This window comes from Stylophora pistillata, chromosome 2 (genome assembly GCF_964205215.1).
Source record: "Stylophora pistillata chromosome 2, jaStyPist1.2, whole genome shotgun sequence".
Classification (NCBI taxonomy): Eukaryota; Metazoa; Cnidaria; class Anthozoa; order Scleractinia; family Pocilloporidae; genus Stylophora; species Stylophora pistillata.
This window is the reverse complement of record NC_142520.1, coordinates 27,042,531-27,063,189: the sequence shown is the minus strand read 5'-3', so window position 1 is coordinate 27,063,189 and position 20,659 is coordinate 27,042,531. Positions and strand designations below refer to the sequence as shown.

General features: G+C 36.5%; 1 protein-coding gene across 4 annotated transcripts; it reads right to left on the bottom strand.

Moving 5' to 3' along the window:
* Positions 1-632: 632 nt before the first annotated feature.
* Positions 633-20,619, bottom strand: LOC148738108 (neurotrypsin-like). Of its 4 annotated transcripts, none has more exons than XM_088749965.1 (5): positions 20,116-20,395; positions 8,093-8,388; positions 6,813-6,927; positions 2,384-2,491; positions 633-2,057 (listed from the first exon to the last, which is right to left on the bottom strand). In XM_088749965.1, the coding sequence occupies exons 2-5, from the start codon at positions 8,267-8,269 to the stop codon at positions 1,747-1,749; spliced, it is 711 nt and encodes a 236-aa protein (XP_088606091.1). In that variant the 5' UTR covers positions 8,270-8,388; positions 20,116-20,395; the 3' UTR covers positions 633-1,746. The 4 variants fall into 4 exon arrangements, 2 of the variants coding, with proteins under 2 accessions (XP_088606091.1, XP_088606090.1); XM_088749964.1 differs by lacking the exon at positions 20,116-20,395 and adding an exon at positions 13,952-14,168; XR_015996916.1 differs by lacking the exons at positions 633-2,057; positions 2,384-2,491; positions 6,813-6,927; positions 8,093-8,388 and adding exons at positions 16,236-17,270; positions 17,958-19,363 and having other exon boundaries at positions 20,116-20,397.
* Between the last annotated feature and the right edge of the window lie 40 nt (positions 20,620-20,659).

The window sequence follows — 20,659 nt, the reverse complement described above, 5'->3', positions numbered from 1 at the left end:
TCTACATTTGCTACTCTTTCGAGGTCAACTCTCTTCAGATGACAAATTCCAGTTCTATGCATATTTTCGAGAAATACTGCAGCGTTTTAACAAAACAAAGAAAGAAACTTACCATTTCAACTTTGTTGATATATACATTTTATTTCGTTACCCCCACCGACGCAGCCCCAAACAGTTTCTTTCGAAACTGAGGTGAACTCTCTTTAGATGACAAATTCCAGTTCTATGTATATTTTCAAGAAATACTGCAGCGTTTTAACAAAACAAAGAAAGAAATTTACCATTTCAACTTTGATGATATATCCAAATTATTTCGTTACCCCCACCGACGCAGCCCCAAACAGTTTCTTTCGAAACTACCAGCTTTTAAAGAAAGAAAAAATAGAGGAATCTTTCTGTCTGCTTCCGTAGTAACACAAATAAAGCCAAAATGGTGCCTCCCAAATCAAGCAAACAAACCGGCAACCAGCGGGTAATGAAAGCTGGTCGAAGTAACTAAGCGCCATCAGGGTAACTTATAATTTATTCAGCCTTCATTGGTAGCCACTTTTCGGCTAAAGTTTGGAGTATCACTTCATCAAGGTGTCTGCCAAGAAAAAAATTTGCGATTTCAAACATGGAACTACGACAGAAATGGTCCACAGTCACATTTAATTGTTTTTATGATAACACATACAGCAACTATTTTACCGAACTGAAATAAGTGAACAACATACAACTCTGCGTTAACCTTTCAAAGTTAAAACTACAAGAAGAAACTTAGTTTTAATCTTATCCAATAACTTTTTTCAGAGGCCTTCATTAGTTGGCAAAACTAACTGCCATTCGCTTTTATCCACTCAAAGTAAGATTTAAAAGGCTAATCGTCATGCACGCAAAAATACTGATAACCATGCTCACCATTATGAGATCTATTCCAACACTTATTCACTGCCTATTACAATCTGTCTAGCTACAGGTAGTATCTCACTGTTGCCCGCAATGAGTCTTCTTGGAAAGTTACTAATCACTATGTACGCTAAAAAATTGCATTTAATATACTGGACCGACATCACAATACCTATAATCTGTAAAAGCTTAACCTACGTTTATACGCTAAGTTTTCTTTCAGTATCTTCCCTTTAAGTGTAGATCTTACATATTAGGCTTGCATTTTCCGAAAAAAAAGGGCCAGAAATGCTGTTAATCTTTCAGTAGGTAGAGGTTATGATTGCGCACAGGGTTTTTAGAAACACGTATTCAAGTGAAACTCGTTACCATCTAGTATCAAAGCAATTGATTCATTCATTACTTTGAAAACCCACCTAACTACTAACGACTTATAGTCCTCCAAAGTACTTTTGATCTACAACAGATTGTAAACTCTTGCTATTTACCTATCATGCTGCTATGTACTTTTACATAATTTTAGTGTATGTTATGTGGAGTTGGGGGCTACATTACAATTGGGGCCCAACTTCTGTTTTTGTTTTCTTTTTATTCATTTATTTTTTCTTCATTCCGTCTTACCACATTTCTTATACCGATTGATTTTAATCAAGTTATATTTTTACGTGATGAATTCACAAGTTATAATAAACTAAGTGCTCTCTTAATTCGCCTCTTTGACGGTAATACCTGATACTACATTTTAGTGTGATTGTGTTCCGCCAAGAAACTTAAAGCCGCTAAGCCGCTATAATGTCAATGTGAGCATTTTGCAGTAAGGTCGTGCATTGCAATATCACGAGAATATTTGCGAGCGATCTATTTGTTACAAACCACACCTGCATCCTCACGATGGTCACAGTCATGGCTTCCCCAGCCTTGGAACTGACAATCAGACAACATTGCCTCTCCTCCTATGCAGTGGACATCATCCATCCAGATTGGTCCAGACCCCTGACCGTACAAAGCAAGATGAGGAGCCAGTGATGCATTAGAAAAGCCAAGCTGTCGACAAACCACATTGGCGTCCTTGACATCCCAAGCATCATCACACACTGTGCCCCACGTCCCGTTGTGAGAAACTTCTACGCGTCCGTAGTTTGCTCCACCGCCGATTAAAAGGATAGTTGCTGCGTAAGTAACGTAATTAAAGTGATGTGTGAATTAAAGATACGACTAATTGGTTTTAGAGACTAAGCTGCCTCAACGACGATCGTATCATCATTTTAGGCTGAATAATCATATCCTTTCCGAAAATGCCCTAGCAAATACTGGGTAACTGATCCAGTGATTTTTCTTAAGAGACATTCCCCATGTTTTTCAAATATTACGTCCAAGTTAGGGTTGTTACAACAAGAAAATTTGAAGTTAACGTTTTAATTTGCTTGTACAAAAACACCTTTGAAATTGTGTTTTTCTGTTACCGGTCTTATTCTTTTTTCTCTTTAGAATTTACCTGAGCAGGGTGAACCGGGCGAACATCTACAGTCATATGAACCAATTGTATTGACACACTGGGCGTTCAAATGGCAAGAGATTGATTCCGTCCGACACTTATCCACATCTGTTAAAGCAGGATGAGAGCCCGTCAGATTTAGAGTTTTATTTCAAAAGTAGTAAAATACTGTATTAGATTGATAAACAACCTCATCCTTAAAGAAGAGAAAGGAGAGACTAATTACGTTGACGAAAAAAAAGTTGGTGTAAAAAGACTCCTTGTCGCTTCATGCTACGGCAACCGGAGTTAAGTGCCGACCCGACAAGCCACATGGCTCACGTGTAGACTTTACCTACCTTTCTCGCATGAGCGTATGTTGTTGGGTAATTTTGAGAATGCTCTACGGGCATAGGTCTTAACGTTAGAACTAATTAGATTGAAACACTATGGTGCCATGGCGGTCGGTTGTCCATTTCGACGCTCCATTCTTTCATGTTTTATATTGGGTTTACTTCTCCTATACTGCGGAATAGCGGCTGATTTAGGCCAATCCCAAATGTTTTCGCATTTAGCTGACGACTTCGTCTTGGCCCCGCAAGATGATGCTATAGTTTTAAAGAACTTTAATTTCATCACAACGTCTTGGGATAGGCGCCATATTGTTTCATCAATTCTTAGCAAGGGCTTTTCTTCGTCGAGAATTAGTTATTATCCTAACTCCGTTGCAAGATATCAAATTATTCTTCTCCAGTTTAGCGGCGATATAAACCCAAATCCTGGTCCAAATGGTAACCAACAGCATAATGCTACAGAACAGCCAAAGTCTACTCGTCTTCTAACATTTTACGCTAATGCACGAAGCATTGTAAATAAAACGGGTAATTCAGATTGAGCGTGGAGGATGATCGAAGCGATCTAGAAGGTGAGTAGTGAGTGATAAGGTCTTGAATATAGATTGGAGCTTGCTGGTGCAGTGCTTTAAAGGCAGAATAAATAGATCTGGATAAAAACTCTTTATGTTTCTCTAAAGTTTGCCAATTAAAAAAGCTGCAGCAGTCTTCATAGCTCATTTCTCCGCCCCTTTGCTTTAACACCAACCGAGATGCCCTTCTTAGGACTTTTTCCAAGGATTCGATATTCTTTTTTTGGTAGGGGCTCCAGACGGAGGCAGCATATTCGAGTATAGGTGTTACTAACGACTTAAAGAGGCAAGAAAACGCGTACCGATTAACGTTTCCAAGTGATCGCCTAATTATACCTAACACTTTGTTCGCCTTGTTTACTATGTAGGAAACGTATCTTTGTGTCGCATTTTGCGACTACCCAGTTTGAAATCCCTTGAAAATTTCTATTGCGCTTTCTAGAATGTCAAATAAGAATAACCGTATGGTAAAAGAGAAATCTAGCAATTGAGTGAAGATAAATTACGCCTGAAAGTGCGCTGAGATCGACTTCTCATACAAGCAGGATGCTAACAGTCAGTTTTCAAAGCAAATTTGCGACCTCTTCTGAAAGCGCAAGAGCAAAGTGAGAATGATACATTGTTCAATTAAACTTTCTTCTTTAAAAGCCATATGGTAAAAGTAGGATTTGAAAAGTAGTTTATCGGTAAACGAATAGAACGTAAGCCTTCCTCGAAATTTTCAGCCCTTTTCCTTTATTGTTTGACAATCATTTTCTAATAAGCGTTTAAATTTAGCGCCAGTGTTTCAATGAAAGTCCCAAATATGTCACTGAATTCTGGACGATGTTGCGAACTTACTCGTCGTTGCCAACTCTCTCTATTTTCTTAGAAATCATGACTTCGTCATTCCTAGATTTCGGACTGTTCCTTATGGGAAAGACAGCCTTACTTAGGCCCTGTTATTTGATCCAAATTAGATGCATATATTCTAACGTCTGAATCTTCGGGCATCTTCAAAAAGCTTATCAAACTGTTCAAATTCACAATTCTGCTCGACAGAACCTGTAGAGACTGTTTTTTATGTAATAATTGACAACTTATGACTCAATTGTTAAGATTTTCTTTTTTTAGCATAATGTTTACAATTAGTTAGGTAATTGCAGTTAGGTGTCCCCCATTAGTGTATTTCTTACGCTACAGTTATTGACACTTCTATAAAGTTCTTACTTACTTACTTACAAATAAGATAAACAAGCGCTTTCGGTTTTGCCTCTTACTATGTTTGGGCACTCAGCAATTTTTAGGATTGAATCTGAGATTTGTCACTGCATATGATATATATTTCTTGTGTAATTTTCCGTTGATAAAGAACGTAAATGACCGACCTACAGCTCTATCTTCTTCAAAGACCACATAAATTTGTTTTCTTACCTTCCTCAGCGCAAATTTTCAATTTGAACTCTCGAGAGACAAACCGCAGCTGAAGAGTCTAACTAGAAAACTTCAAGCATAACTCAGTTTAAAACAGTCGGTCAGCGATATCTCCAAAAAGAAAGAGCCGAATAATGAAGAGATGTGTAGAGATGCACCAAAGATAACTTTGTGTCGTGTTTGGAGCAATAACCTATCATTACACGCCCACAGTTTGTTTGAATCCAAATTTATCTTTCTAAAGATCAGCCAAATACAATTGTTTAACATAGTGAGGATTTATGCAAAATTAGTAAGTTGGCTTTCAGAAATCAACCCCTTATAATCACTGATAAAACTTAGCTAGTATAAACTCCAAAGTATGGTATGTATGTATATGGTAGTATGAACTCCTAAGTGACAAACTTTCGCCAAATGTTACTCGGAAGAATGTTACACTCTTGCATCAGTGAAGGACTTAGAAGTTCGGCCTATAATAACCACGTCGCTTCGACAGCATCCAACTGCATAGCGCGCTTAGGACAGATGAATCGAATCAATAATGCCTTTGACAGACAAAATCTTACAATAATAATCAACTCCCTGATCTTGGGCAAGCGATTTTGCTGTTCTAACGACTGGAGCAACAGTACTGAGTCTAAAACGATTCACGTCTTTCAGAATTTTGCATGTCGCGTCAGTAACAATTAAAGAAGATATGATCTGTCTCCCCCTTCCTTAATGCTCTAAGGTGGCCAGCATGCAGTGCGTTTAAATGCATGACTAGGCGTGCACAGAGTCATATACTGTTTTCCTTATGCACTCAAGGTTGTTTGTTTTTGGTTTTGTTATGATCTGTTTGTTAATTTCCCTTATGCATTCTGGGTTTATTGCTATTTGTTTTCTTAAGGAGCGTTGCTCAGTTTCTCTGAAATGTTCTGGAATCAGTTTTCTTTTTCTGGCAGCCTGGTGTTTTTTGTCCCCAGTTGTTTCGCCATTAATGCAGCTGCTTTGCAGCATTTTACCATTCTCACTTTTTTTAAACATCTCATCAGCTCTCCTCTTTCTCATGTATCCCCTCGTGTAGACTTCTTTGTAAGCTTTATGTTTCTTACTGTTATTAACCGGATTGTTTTCATCTGCATTTTAAGCACATTTGCTTTTTTTGTTAACTCCAAAGCTCTACTTTCTTCTGTGGAAACACAATCAATTTCATCCAAGTGCCCATTGTCAATATTTAGCCCATCTGCATTCTTTGGCTCAACAACAGTAACGGGAGAGAAAGTTGGATTTGACACAGCAATATAAATTGATTAGTTAAGACAATTGGTTACAGCTTGAATTATATCTTTCCAAATAACCTTGCCATGAATACTAAGTGTTACTCTGTTAATTGTTGAGGGCGATGTACTTGTTAGTTTCGGAACAGGTAGCTCGTGTAGCTTTCTGTTATGTTTGTTCTGGTCTATTATTTCTTCGTTGGTTAATGATAATCACTTAATAAGTTTCTTATTTCAATCAGTTTCACTTAAGCACATATACTAGATATTGCATTTCATATTTCCTCGCTATAAGTTGCTGTTGATACTGCCAAATTTTGTCTGCTATTCACAAATTATCTGCTATCGGCGAGTTACCTACAATCATTAGGAGCTAAACCGAAGTAACTCTTTCTTTATTTTACCTTTAAGATATTTCGCTTTTTGGTACCACATAGATTTATTTCTTGCTTTCAGTTTACTTTATAACCGCTTCGTTGTTAATTAAGTTAGTGTTACATTTCTGAGGGACATTTTCTTAGTTTGGTTTCTGCTGTATTTTCTTTTGGTTCAAACCACACAAACTCAGCCACATAAATTCAGCAACACAAACTCAGCTACAACCATCAATCATAACTTCACAATCTTCAACCTCTACTTCGCCCTTTTTTCTGTGATTTCACACCAATCTCTTTATTTTCGCTTGTAATTTTGATTACGTACCTCATTCAATTAAAATGTGATCTCTCCTGTTCGTTCCAATCGTCTTCTCTGCTATACTAGTAACGTTTTGAAGTTACATAACTAAATATTGAATGCCAACACTGTGCACATGAAATTCCGGTCTTAGCTGATAAAGTCTACGATTTCTTACCCATTTCGCAATGTTTCCCGGTGTATCCTTTCCCACAAACACACACATAGCTGTTCTTCTCGTACTGTGCAGCGCATGTTCCATTGTTCTGACACGGCCAACTGATGCATGGAGACTAAACGGGTAAAGGACAAAGCTACAGCGCAGTGAAAGCCACACATGCATAGAATGGGAGTGATAGGGGATTAACAAAAGTGACCAAAAAAAATTCGAATCACACACATTTGTTTGTTTTTTTGTTTTTTCCATTTATTAACAATTGGTTCATGCTTTAGCGTGCACTATCGAGTTATGGAGCACGCGGGAAGTTTGGAGAGCACGAAAGAAGCGTAAGAGTTGCCCGAGGCGATAGCCGAGGGCAACTCCAGCTTCTTGAGTGCTCTCCAAACTCCCCACGTGCTCCATAACTCGATAGTGCACAGCTGAAAGCATGAACCAATTGTTTTAGAACATAGCCGGTGAAATTGTGCATCAAATGCGACGCGAAAAACGGACAACAATATCAGTTGAAGCGAATCGTGACGGCGCTGATGCCAAGTCTCCTTTTCCTTTGTTTTTCTCTTTTTCTGCCTCATTTAAGAACTCTAGCCCAAGGGAAAAGGTCGAAACATTGTCTTCGTTTTCGGACTAGCAGGCCGAGTTTCTGTTTGTATCCGTTATTGTCGCGAAATGTATTATTTTTCCCCGCACTAGCAATGGCCGCTCGCGCGAAAAAAAAATTTCTGGCGAAGTCGGATTTGCTGACGCTATCAGCGTGCACTATCGGAATTTTGAGCACGCTTACGTATAATGAATTTGATTGCGCAACTCTGCTAGCTATGTTCTAATATAGATTAGCGGCCACGGCACAGAAAAGAAGAAAAACAATGAATAAAAAGTTTCTGGAAGGAGAACAATTCCTATCGAGTGATACTATATTTCTAACATTGATCTCAACATAACCAAAAACGAATTTTCTCCGCTTTTTCTCTTTGTTTCTTCTCAACTAAGGGCCTCCTCAAAAATCGGAAATATTTTCTTGATAATAGAGTTCTTGCATAACCTAATTGACACCACTCGAACACGATCTAAAAAGTATTTGAGGCACATGGACAGAAAAGTTCCAAATGTTACAGTGTCCAAAATTGATCGTCCAAGTCAAAACTCTAATATTGACAGGAAAAGTCCCTCTCGTTGATTGTAGAAGTATCTTAAAAGGCTGTGCATAGAAAATTTATTTTACCTAAAGGCAATCTTACTTTCTAAAATTTTTGTTTAGAATATTGCGATTTCGAACTTACCATGATACTAAAGTGGTGGTGACTCTGACTGGCAACAAACCTGTCTGAGTTGTTGTACATGTCCGAAGGAAGTAATTCACAAAGCATTTTGCCAATGACATCTTGAAGAGTAGCCAGGTTGAAGGAGAAGCATGAGGGTATGTTGACACAAGCCAGTCCACACTCAATGGCTTCCATAACATAATCTGAAGCAATGCTGGTGATGTTCAGGTACGAAAACTTGTGAGCCTTGAAGTTGGCATAGGCCAGTCCTCTATCGGTACCGCGGCTGAAAGTCTTTCCACTCACATCGAGAACTTTTGTTTGTTGAAATTGAAGAGAGAAAAAAAAATATTAAAATAACAAACTACAATTCCGAAAAAAATATCTTAACTCGTAAGCACTTGTTAAAAAATTCTTGCAAATTTAACATACCATTTGAAGCATCTGCCAGAGAACATGTTACCACAATAAAACATGTTACCACATAAAAATAGTTCCTATATAGTTGCATACTTGGCCTTGGCTATGAGCGGAGTTAACAATGCGGTAATGTGAATTTGGAAACTACCAAAATTGATGGTTCACAAAGTTAGTTCAAGAACCGTTTGAAGGGAGCGCGTAATTATTTAACAGGTGAAACGGAAATTACGATTCGATCAGTTCGTTAATACTTTCCTTGACGTCAAACGGTCTAAATATTTTAAGTGTTTAGTCTGTTCAATTCTGCATTTCGTGTATTCCGGAGTTCTCTAACACAGTCTTCTTGTCACCCCTATAATTGTCTTCTCAGTGGTGTCCAAGAGCAAAGCTTTATCTTCCATGTAAAACCGACAGTTCAAAGATAAAAGACACGTGCACTCAGCCTCGAACAAACTGTAATCCTCGCTTATTTGGTCACGTGCATCGAGTTGCAGTTTCTAACAAAACTTGACGCCAAAAAAATAACAAAATTAAGAATAGATTAGTATGCTTTTTCTTTCCCATTTTTTCTTATGAGTAATGTCCTTGCTCATTACAAAATTAAAACTTATTTCGCAGATAACTCCGCCAAATTAAGGTTTTTTCGAAGGTTTTCGCAACTAAGATGTTTGTTCAATGAAATTCACTAACAATATAGAATGGGGAAGTTCCTGTTATTAATTATTAAGAGGCCACCTTGGCATATTTCGCAGAATTTATCCGTCATTTTAGGCAAATGTTGCTTTGAAATATTTGTGATGTGTTTCAGAGATGTATCATGTTTTCGTAAATGTGAAGATTGCCAGGGAATATCTCACGCGAAAGGTTAACAAACTTAGGCTCTTTTTTAAACATTTTTTAAAAATGTTTTTAATGACTGACTGATTCTAAAAATAACAATGAAAATAGTTAGAAATGATATCGATGTTCTACCGGAAACAATCGAAGTGTTCTATGTCCCGTGGTGTGAAGTTTCTGCCAAGCAGAGCAGAGGGTCATTTTCATCGATTATTTCGATAGAAATAGACAAAAAATAAGAGATGAATATTAGTAAGCCATTCCTCTTCAGATCCCCTACAGAATTCATTTGTATTTGTTTAAGATTTCTTGTTTTGGCTCATCATCCCTCTCAAAGACACTCTAATTTTAATTTCCGTCCGTTTTTTTCCTTTCTTCTTCTTTCTTGGACACGATAACAATGTCTCTTTCACACAACGATAAAGATAGTTTTTGTTTTTGGTAGAGTTGACACAATTTTTCGAACTTTCAATCAATCAATCGAGGGCGTTTTAATCGAATTTGACAGCTTTATTTTATTGCCTGCTTATTCTTATTGGCTTCATCTTGCCTTGAAGTTCAAAGAATTGCAAAATGCTTACAAGAGTATTGCCAACAAACCCAACGAAATTTCTTTGTATCTCAAATTTCTCACTTTGTCTAGTTACTAGTATCCATTGTAAGAATTTTATTATTTCATCACTTTGGCAATTCCTTTGAAGCTTTATCTCAAGGAACTAGTTCATAAAATAACCAACTAAAGAACAAACGTCGTTTAAAATACAAAACAAAACGGTAGCGTTGAAAGGCGCCTGACGTCTACCCTAACAATTACTTAATGCACTGCCTAAAGTTCATTTACGTATACGGAAATAGCTCCCTTATTCATCAACGTCAATTGTCAAAGTGTTATATTACATTGAGTCTTCAGTTACTCAAGGCGAGAAGCGTCTTGCATGGAAGTTACGCGGTGCTCGGTTTTGCAATTTGGTAATTCAGCAGAGTAGTTTTGCAACATATCTCGCATCCTGTCTTTTGGTACCTTCATTCTGCCATGCTGTCTGATGTATGGTGTAGAGTGTGAAGATGACGGGTAGATTGTTTTAATTAATATTAGGGGATTTCTTTGAAAATGTTATCTTATAATGCATATGAAGCGGGTATTATAAACGAAAGTAATTCATCGTGAACGTTGAATTTATAAAGCTATTATAAAGAGACGTGAATCTCCAAAGACAGGTGTGATATGCCTCACGCAAGCCGTTTTAAGTAGGCATTTGCGATCTAACGATCATAAAGTTTAGGCTATAATTTCGGCATAGTTTACTGTTGTACTGTCTTTGTTGGAATGCTTTAACGCTGAAAAAAGGTAAAATTTCTATACCGTTACTTTAATGAGTGTGACTATGTATTCAGCGATCAAATCGTACATTTTCACTCAGCTGATTTATACAAAAAAGATAGGTAGAAATTTCGAATATTTCGATCGAGAGTCCAATCACTCCTCAAACTGTCGTTTAAAAAGTGATTATCGACAAGCATCAGAAGCAAATATATAAAACTGTAAAAACGGTCCAACTGTCGATACACGTTTTTTGTCGCTTGAACTTTCATTGTATGCACCTAAATCTTAATTTCAACTGAGATGGCTCTTTCTTCAAGGAATTTAAACCTTTTATCGCTTCAAATCTACTGTGAGGAACAAGTTTCGATAAAACAACGAAATGTCCTTTAGGTATCGAGAGAATGGAATTCGAAAGGGAACAAAATCATTTCGAAAGACAACCGAAATTAGTTTCATCGTATCTTTTTATCACAATAAATTTTGATACTCATTTCAAAAAAAGAAAAAAAAATAGGAAAACTTAAAGCTCCTCATGAGTGGACAACAGAATGTGATTTTTGTGAAATAAACCGTATTGTTTACATGTGCGGCCACTACCAACACAACTAACAATTGTGCTCTCTTGATTTTCTCCTCCGGGCATTGGGTACTAACATGGAGAGTAATCGCACTCTTTATAGCCTCATTCTATCTGCTAAAAAAAAAAACATCTTCACATACATAGGAGAGCTACATCGTTTGACGGCGTGGCAATTCTGAACGCAAAGAAAGCAAAAAGTTTCAATCAGATGGCGAAACTGCTGTTAGAGCATTTACATGTGTGTGTACGAAGTTCTCTTTCTAGCTTCCGTGTGAGCTAACCTCCTTTCGTCATCATGGGCGATTTCGGGGTCGGAAGAGTGTCAGCATAGAAAAGATTACAATCATCTCAGAAAATACTAAGTAAAATAATCTGTTGTTGTTTGGAACACGGCTTTCAAAAGACCTAGTTGAGTATCGTTAAGTAGTAATAAGATATTAAAAGTTTGGGAATTATTTTCAAAATGAAAGAAACTGCTACGCACAATGACCCGTCAAATGACGATGTTTTGAATTTTCATCCTTTAAAAACCACCGTTATATTTTGGGACAAATAACCTTTCGTGCTACTCTAGACATCCCGTATTGTTACCATGGAAACCTTACTTCACTAGACTTAACCAAAATGTAGAAGGTTGAATACGACTCTGTGTTACAAGATGGAAACCTCTCAGAATGGATGTTATTTTCAGCGATTTCTTATTGAAGATGTGAATTATTCAATTTTCTAAAACGGTATTTTCTTCTACTCACAGTCACTGCTTATAGTTACTTAAATGCAGCTTAATAATGAAACAACCGGCCTCTATTGCTGATGCTTTTTTTATTCCCTCGTTTGATTTTCCTCAATAAACTCATTAGCTGCGGCATTTTTCGTGGCTGTTGTACCCTTTTGGTCTCCTTTTGTGATCAGTTTTCTACGTGTAAAGTTACTGCTGTGCAGTTCAAGAGAAGCTCGCAGTGGTATAACAATGTTTCACAAAGTCTTGTAAATTTCTGCAGCGGAGGAAACTTACTTGATTAGAAAGAAACACAGCTTGAAAGAAAGAATTTCTTTCGCTCTTTGTTTAGGAATTAAAACATGCGTAGGGATTTTCTATACACTTAATTAAACAATATGAATAACAGAATCGTTTTCTTTTCAGTATTCTATGTAATTTTCTCTAGATATTAACTTTGTATATTTAAAGAATTTTGACTCCAAAGAAAATATCACACCCTCTGTGACAAATAATTTGGAGCGCTCATCATTTTTTTTTTGTACTGATGAATAATTGAAACAGTTCCATTTAAGTATTATGAAATTGATGTTGTTAAAACCGATGACAATAGGCTGTGCCTCTCAAATTTTAGCAACGTTCAGTTTAAACGAATTCAGCTGCTTATGAAAAGCTTTATCAGATGTAAAAATCACCTTCCCTAGACAATTTCTTTTCAGCTTGTGGTGAAGATTTATATGATTCGATTTTTCTCTTGTTCTCTAGAAGTTCCTCATGTCGCAAGTTTTGCTTTTATTTTATTGGGTAAATCCTTTATAAACACAAGTTTATGCAAGCTCTACATTAGAGACAACCCACATAATCTGCAGAGCCTGATGATTATTCAGAAAAAGATCCATTTTTTTCTTCTACATCTCTGCAGTTTTTATTTTACCCATAGGTTATAACTGATGTAATTGTTGCTTTGTAAAAACAAACTCCTTTGAAACGAAGAGAAACTCGCCTGAAACGTTGTTGACAACAATTTTCCTACAATTTTCCTTATGACCAATTTCTAATAAGTATAATTTGGCTACGAATTTCGTGATAAATTTTCCTAAGTGCTTTGTTTCACAACCTTGAAAAAGGTGTTCTCTTTTACGCCAAAATCAAAATTTGTCGAGCTGAGGTTCTTGGAAAGGTGAATTTAATTCATAGCCCTAGTTTACGGTTTAAAATAGTTTCCGCGCTTAAAAGTGTTTGATCAATACTTCAAAACTCTTGAAATTAAAATGCAGGTCACTCTGATAAATTATTGCTCATTGAAATACCGCAGTGGTATTAGTTATTTAAGACATGAGTCTGTCCAAACAGACTTCTATCGAAATCAAAAGAAGACTTGTCCAGTCGTATTCCATTTTGTTATCAAAAACTTTGAATAGGTTCTGGTTCACCAATATTGTTATCATTCGTCCAAGAAGGTTCTTTTCTTAGTAACGTATGGTTAGGTTTGTTCCAAGGAAAATTGCTGAAGTTGGCGAAAAGTCTCGAATAAAACCGTAACATTTCATCGTCGTTTATCAAGTTTGTTCTTTGAGTCTAAATGTTTTTCATTCGCGATTAATCGCGTAAGAAATATCATCAGAAGATGATTACAATTTGTCTTGAAACGTCTTAAATATCTGATGAAATACAACATAACAGTTTTAAAACGGACCCCTTCAAATATGGTGTGTACAAACTAAACCAAGCTAAGTTCACCGTTGTTCACTCAGAAACGTGCTTTAAAAAACGTTTTCTTTTCCACATTCTTATGATTTCAGTTTGCGATTCAATCGAGAATAAGTCGACAATTTCCCTCACCTAACAGCTCGTATAGACCAAATGCAAAGTCAAATGACCGAACTGAAACTATAATAGTAAACGAATCTGAACCGAAGTAATGGAAAGTTTGTGAATATAAATCAGCACAATTAAGCTGTCCTCCACTATAGATACAGAGATACGAAACATACTTACCATGGTCTACGAATGTCAAGCCACCAAACATGAGAAAAAGAAAAAGAAGCGAAAGCACTGGGAAGTGACAGCGCTTCATTTCTAGACACAGATCAGAAGGAAAGTCCTCAATCCTTCTTCTTAGACTGGTTTACGTTGTTAAACACTTCGCAATGACAAACGTCACAATGCTTTCACCATCCGTCAGTTTCTCTCTTTTGCAATTTAGTTTTTATTGACTAAAACGGCGAATTTTTATGAGTGATCCTCGTTAATAATTAATAATAGGGCCCTGAGACATAAAGGATGTCCACCTTAAAAAAGTTCTCCCCTGGAGCTGTTTACATAGCTGGAGCTGACGGTTTACATCGTTACTTCTGCGTTTGGTGAATAAACTTTTTAATTAGTCTTTTATAGTCTGGAGTTATTTTTTTGAATTGTTTTCTAGAAAATGTCCACACAATTCATAAAGGGTAAAAGTAGAAACAAGAAAAAACATAAAATGTGGTACATAGGAAAAGTTAAGCTACTGCAGATTTTCGTTACGATTATACTTCAAAACTTTTAATTTGGATTCCAGCGAATAACTTTTCTTTGGATAGGCGAATTATTATCTCTAAGTTAGACCTTACTATGACAGATAGCTATTATTTCCTCTTTTGTGCTCCTTTCTGAGGTGAAAAAAATTCCGGAAGTTTTATGAACTAACTTTTTAAACAGAAATTGAATTGTTGATGTGTTTTGTTCCTGCCCTTCGTCTAGAAACTACTCATTGCAACATATTCGCCTTGCTTAGGCCTCCAATATGATTCACGAAAAATGTGAACAAAGTCATTTTAATGATATAACATGTACAGTGCCAGACAAGAGCATGGCGATGCTAACCCTAATATCGAAGATTTTCACGTTATCAGTTGTCTTGATATATCGCAAGCTAGGGTATTGTTCTAACGGTCGATATTTCGTCAGACCCCTTAAAAACATTTGCATTGTATATGCTACAACAGTGGATAGCATTGAAGGCTCGCTTTGATTGGCTGCTCTTCGGATCAGACTCCGAATTTCCTTTGCTATTCACCTTCGAAAATGTTACGCCCCAAAATATTCTAATAGTTGCCGGTATAGGTAAGTGAACACTAAAACAACTTTTAACTTAAGTGTCAATAACGGATGGTGGATACTCAACTCTCCACGGCTCAGTAAATAACCACCCCACCCCCGCTTCGCTGAAAAGTTTTTAATTATCTTATAGCTGGCTGCGCCCATGCTCACCATGGAAATGAATCATGTAATACATACTAAGCTTTACACCATATTGTACTAAGCGTTCGTGTCTCTGATTGGACGAACGATGTGTTTTCACAGTCGCTAGCTACCAATCTTTGAAATGCATCGTAAATAACAATCGTTCAAGCGCACTTTCCATACAATAATCTCTATATGAACCTCGTGTTCTAATTGGCCACCTGCGCAGTAAAGATGAATAATCTTGCCCTTTCGAGATAGTCTTCTTTGATCCCGAGCAAGAAAAAAATTATGTGGGACGGACGTAAAAAAGTTCGTTTTTTGGAAGGAGTAGAAGGGTCGACATCAAGTTTTGAAATTAAACCACTTTTAAATTTCAGAGGTGAAAGAGATATTGGAAGCCCGAAAATTAATCTGAAGCTTTATTTAATTTAGTTGAAGCGCAAAGCTTCCCTGCGTAATAGTGTTTCCTAAAAATAGCAAATGAGAGCTTTTAAAATGCTGTTACCCTTGTGTCTTGGCTACATTTTATTGTTTTTTGTTTTGGATAACTCTTTCAAACCACATTATCTCATTTAAGAAATTTTTCCTTTAAGATGTCAGCGATCATGAATGACTTCGGTCACTGACAACAGATTTTTCCAATCTCTGGTTTTATGGATTACAGGGAAGGGGATTGTAGATTAAAATTGGTGGCCGGACGCTTAAGGGGAAAATAATTGGAAAAGTAGTTCCCCTCCATTTTTGGGGGAGCCTCTGACTGCTGCTTTGGTAAAGACCAAACTGACACCTAAGAACCAAGGCCAAAACAAAAACAAGGAGGCGAAGGAAGGAAGTAATAAATGAATATTGAAATGAAGGAGTGAACCAGGCAAGGGATACTAATGACTGGATTTACCTGTTTTCAAATTTCTGGGAGTTAAATTCCTGTCTGATTTTTATAGATATTGTTTGGCTTAAAGTTTTTAAGACAAAGATTTTATTGTTAAGAAGTATCGATTCTTGTGTAGCTATTCAGGGAGGTTTGTGATTCCAAATCGTTAGAGTAATTTAAGTATAATCATTTTGAAAATATGATTTATTACTGGGTGTACGTGTTGTCCATTATAACAACAACAACTTATCATACTCTACAAGTATTCATAGGCATAATTCATGATAATGACATGAACAACAATGATTAAATGACATCAGGATTGAGGGCTGTGCAAAAGCCTCATGTTTACCACATTGCAGTCTAAACTATGTAGTCTGAGTTAAAGTTCTGGCTGGGTCATTTCACCATTGAGCAAGACTGTGATCTCTGATAGTGCCTCTCTCTCCTCCCAGTGAATAAAATCAATAATTATGATGGACGATCATTTCCACGTAGCAGAGGACACTACCGAGTCTTAGTACTACCAAGAAAGTAATTTATGCTAAGGATCCTTGCCACATGTGCCAGCTTGACGAGTCTATTTGCAAGAACAGAGGCTCAATAATAACAATTTTTTTTGAGTGATTTCTTAACCCTTTTAAACTTCTACGATCTGATCATGAATTCTCCCCTCTAGCTGCTACACATTTCCTTATAAATTGGTTACAGAATTTGGTGTCCAATCAAGGTAAAAAATTCTAACTGATAAGTTTGAGTATTCTCATTACCTGTTTGCTGGATCATGCATGGATATTATAGGGAAAAGTTACAGGTTAATCACTTCTGGGAGTTAAAGGGTTAACTGTTAATTGACTAGAAAACCAACCACAGTATGAGAGACCAAAAGCCTAAGAAACCAGAAGAATGAAAAGAAAACAATGTACATGTACTGGGCACAATATAACGATTAATTTCTCTTGTCAGTGTCTTTCCAAAAAAATTAATACTTTGAAAGTATGATTTTCAGCTGGGTAACTTGGGAAGCTGCATGTACAGTTTTGTATAGAATACAACTACAAAACATAATATCTCAAAATATTGAGCAGAGGGTATCAAGCCAAGAGAACAAGATCCAAGAAGTCTTTTCAGCCTCATGCAGTTGATGGACAGGGCCATACATTTGAGGAGGACTTCACCACCCCTTTCTTCATTCATTAGAGTATTTGATAGCATGGACTCCTGAAAAGATAGCAACACAAATTTTGCTTACTGGCTAGAGATGCCCGATTCAAATAATTTCTTTTCTATTACCTTAAATTGCTCTTACAGTGCACATACAAACAAACAAGTGACTAGTGACTGGTGCATTTGTGATACAGAATATACCATTCCATTCCATTAAAGAAGCTTCTGGCAGACACCTGTGCTTGGACAACAAAGCTTATTACTGAAAACTGTGAAAAGGTCAGCCACTAAGTGACAGAAGATGTAATTTCAAGTACTGGGTATATTTACAATAAATGTATTCATGACCTGTAGGCCATGGAGAAATGTGAGTACCCTAACTTAAGTAATCATCTTAATAATCTTAGAGTACATAAATTATGTCCAACCAACCAACCCCAGAATTCCTCAGTAAACACTTAGTGAAGTAAATATTTGTGACAAACTAAGGTCATTAAAACTGTAAATAATCATGTATAAAGCTATTTAAAGAAAGGATGTCAAAAGAAAGTGCAAAAAGGCATACAACAACCCCTAAATGTGAAGTGAGTAGTTTTCAGGTAACAGTTCCTTGACTTCATGTTGTGAAGGAAATCTGAGAAATTGCTACTGAAAGGGTGAAGTATTTATGGGTTTAATGAATTCAATTAAATAATTTATTTTACTTGCTGAAATTCATGGATTACCAGAGACCCAGACTACCTTTCAAGATTTTCCCATGCACTTTCATCCTTTGCTGTCAACAACCTCCACAGAAACAGCTGTATACTGGCTAACACTTGCTACTATCATATGTCTTATTTTGAGACAAACAGAAGTCTAGCTGACCTGAAAAGACTGAGTGGTAATTTTTGTAATTTATATTGGCACTGTTTTCATGATGATTATCATCTTCAATACACGTGATTAACATAACCTGCATTCTTTATGACCACAAGCAACATAGTAGCTTGTTATCATGTGCTAAGAGTAAACATCCTCCTTGTCATGATTACAAGTGCGCTAGCATGACCTCCATAGGGATGGAACTAAAAATGATGGCCAGGAAACTTATATCTAAATGGAATATGGGCAGTGATCCAAAAACAAGTAAATGACTTTACCTTTGGTTGTCTAATTTTGCCAACATCTGCCAAACAGAAAGTCCATGCATTGAGCAAACTATAGATCTCTGGCAGGAAAACATTTAATTTAATTGCATGAACAGGGAATCTTCCATATGCCAACCCATTCAGTAACATGGCTCAAGTGAGCATAGGGTCCAGAGGCAATATACTTCTCTAAAAATTTCCATTTAAATTTCTCAGAAGTGCCGTTTGAAAATATCAAATAAGATGTTACACAGCTGTTTCCACTATGCAGAAATGTGGCATTTGTCATCAATTTAATTTTAAAATTTTTAATGGTAACTGAACTAAGTGGAGTGCAATTGGGTCTGAAATGATACAAGTTATTTCCCAATCAAACAAGCCCACAGCAGAAGTTTGATTTGAAATTGCAAGTATGATTCCGGACCAAAATTGCATAACACGAGGTTCAGTTATTTAATATTCATTGTGAAAGTGCAAAATTCAGTCCTTCAAATACAGGATGTTTTAGTCAGTACAATTATTTTATGATTCAGTGCTGAGCTGGTTTGTAAAAAAGGTGTAAAAGTTGTCTTTTACTTCCCTTTACATGTCAAGTAATTAATTGATTCATCACTTTGAACAAGCCTTGAGATTTGGATTGGTTTTTGTGTTTTAATTTAAGGCTTGTCATTTGATTGGAAAAAGATGTGATTTAGAATAACAAATGGTGTAATTTGTGGATAAATTACACCAAAGAGATCCAATCAGATTCAAAGATTGTCCATGGTTTAATAAATGGTTTTAAACATCAATACATTTTATAATATAATGTGCTCCATTGCACAATTACTTGAATTTACCTTATAAACAATAAATCCAATCATGTTGCTTAAAACTGCAGTTTCAGCCAATGGAATAGAAAATAAACAAAAGATGAGATTGACAGATTAACTTGATATTAAATTCTTAGTGCTTTCCCACCTCACATCAATGTTCTTGGTTATTCTCCTTACTATTTTCCAGCTGTTTCCTAAGGAGCTGACAAGGAGAATTTGTTTAACAATCAACAGCCTCTTCAGTTGGTGATAATTTCCGTTATTCTCATGACCTTACTGCGTGATTCAGGGCTGATATTGTAAGGAGAAATTAGATGCTGGTCACTGCAGTGTCATGGGGTTAAAGAAAATTTTTTGGTTACAACTGTGAAATTCTTTAGCCATGCTATCTAGGGAAAATTGGTTCATTTTGAATCTTTTAAAGACCATTTAATGTTACACAGTGATAAACTGCTGTTGTGTTTTATAATATAATTGAGATACCGTACCGGCCGCACTTCTTGCTGTGTTTAGATGTAACGTCACGCATTTTGAGTTTCCCGGCACAATTAGTAAACATTTCAAACTCAAAGCTTTCACATTACTTACTCACATGGCAGTCTCAATTACCACTACCAAATATTGAAAAGGAAGAAAATAACAGCCAAATTTGATTTGGAGTGAAATTTGATTGTGAACTAGACGACCTCGTCGAGAGCTCAGACAACGATAACAAAGGGGATTTTCGCATTATATTACTGGAATAAATCCTCTGCAAGACATTCGTTACATCAAAATGTTTACAAAAACTGCATGTCTCAAATCAAACTTCGCCCAGCCGATCGGTTGCTATAAAATTATTCGAATGTAGTTTTCTCTGAGACGTTCTTAACGTATACAGTGAAACTACTTACACATTGGCAATTGCATTCGATTTTTTCCCAATACAGAAAAGGAGAGAAAAAGTTTACTAACCAGCAAAACTTTACAAAGCACGATGAGCGACAATTTCAACTTGTCAACGAAGCTTTCTCAGGCAGGCCATTACTCGAACCAGGTTCACGCCACTTTCAAAAGCGATCAACCAAACTGACATTCATTTTCAGCCAAAATAAACTCCTTCTCCTAAAGTTCTTTCCTTAAGGATTCGTTCGGTATTTTTCTTTCAAATTTCAAAGCTGAAATAATTTCATTTACACGGCTTTTGCCGGTTACCACAAATTTCAACTTGACTTTGATTTTCATAACGCGAATTTTGATTGGTTTGTGTGTCGTCAGTTGCGCGGTTGTCCAGCGCATGTATTAAGAAAATTTGTATCAATCAAGCCAGAAAATAACATTTTCCTTCATTACTCATGTTATTCGACAGAAAGTTTTTTTTTTATGAATTAAACAGGTAACTTTTCTGTATTTGCTTAGCCTCATCTAAACACTCGGGAGGCTGGGGGAATTCTTAAAACTTATGCAAACCCACGGCTGCGCCTTGAGTTTGAATCACTTTAATGAATTCTTCCAACCC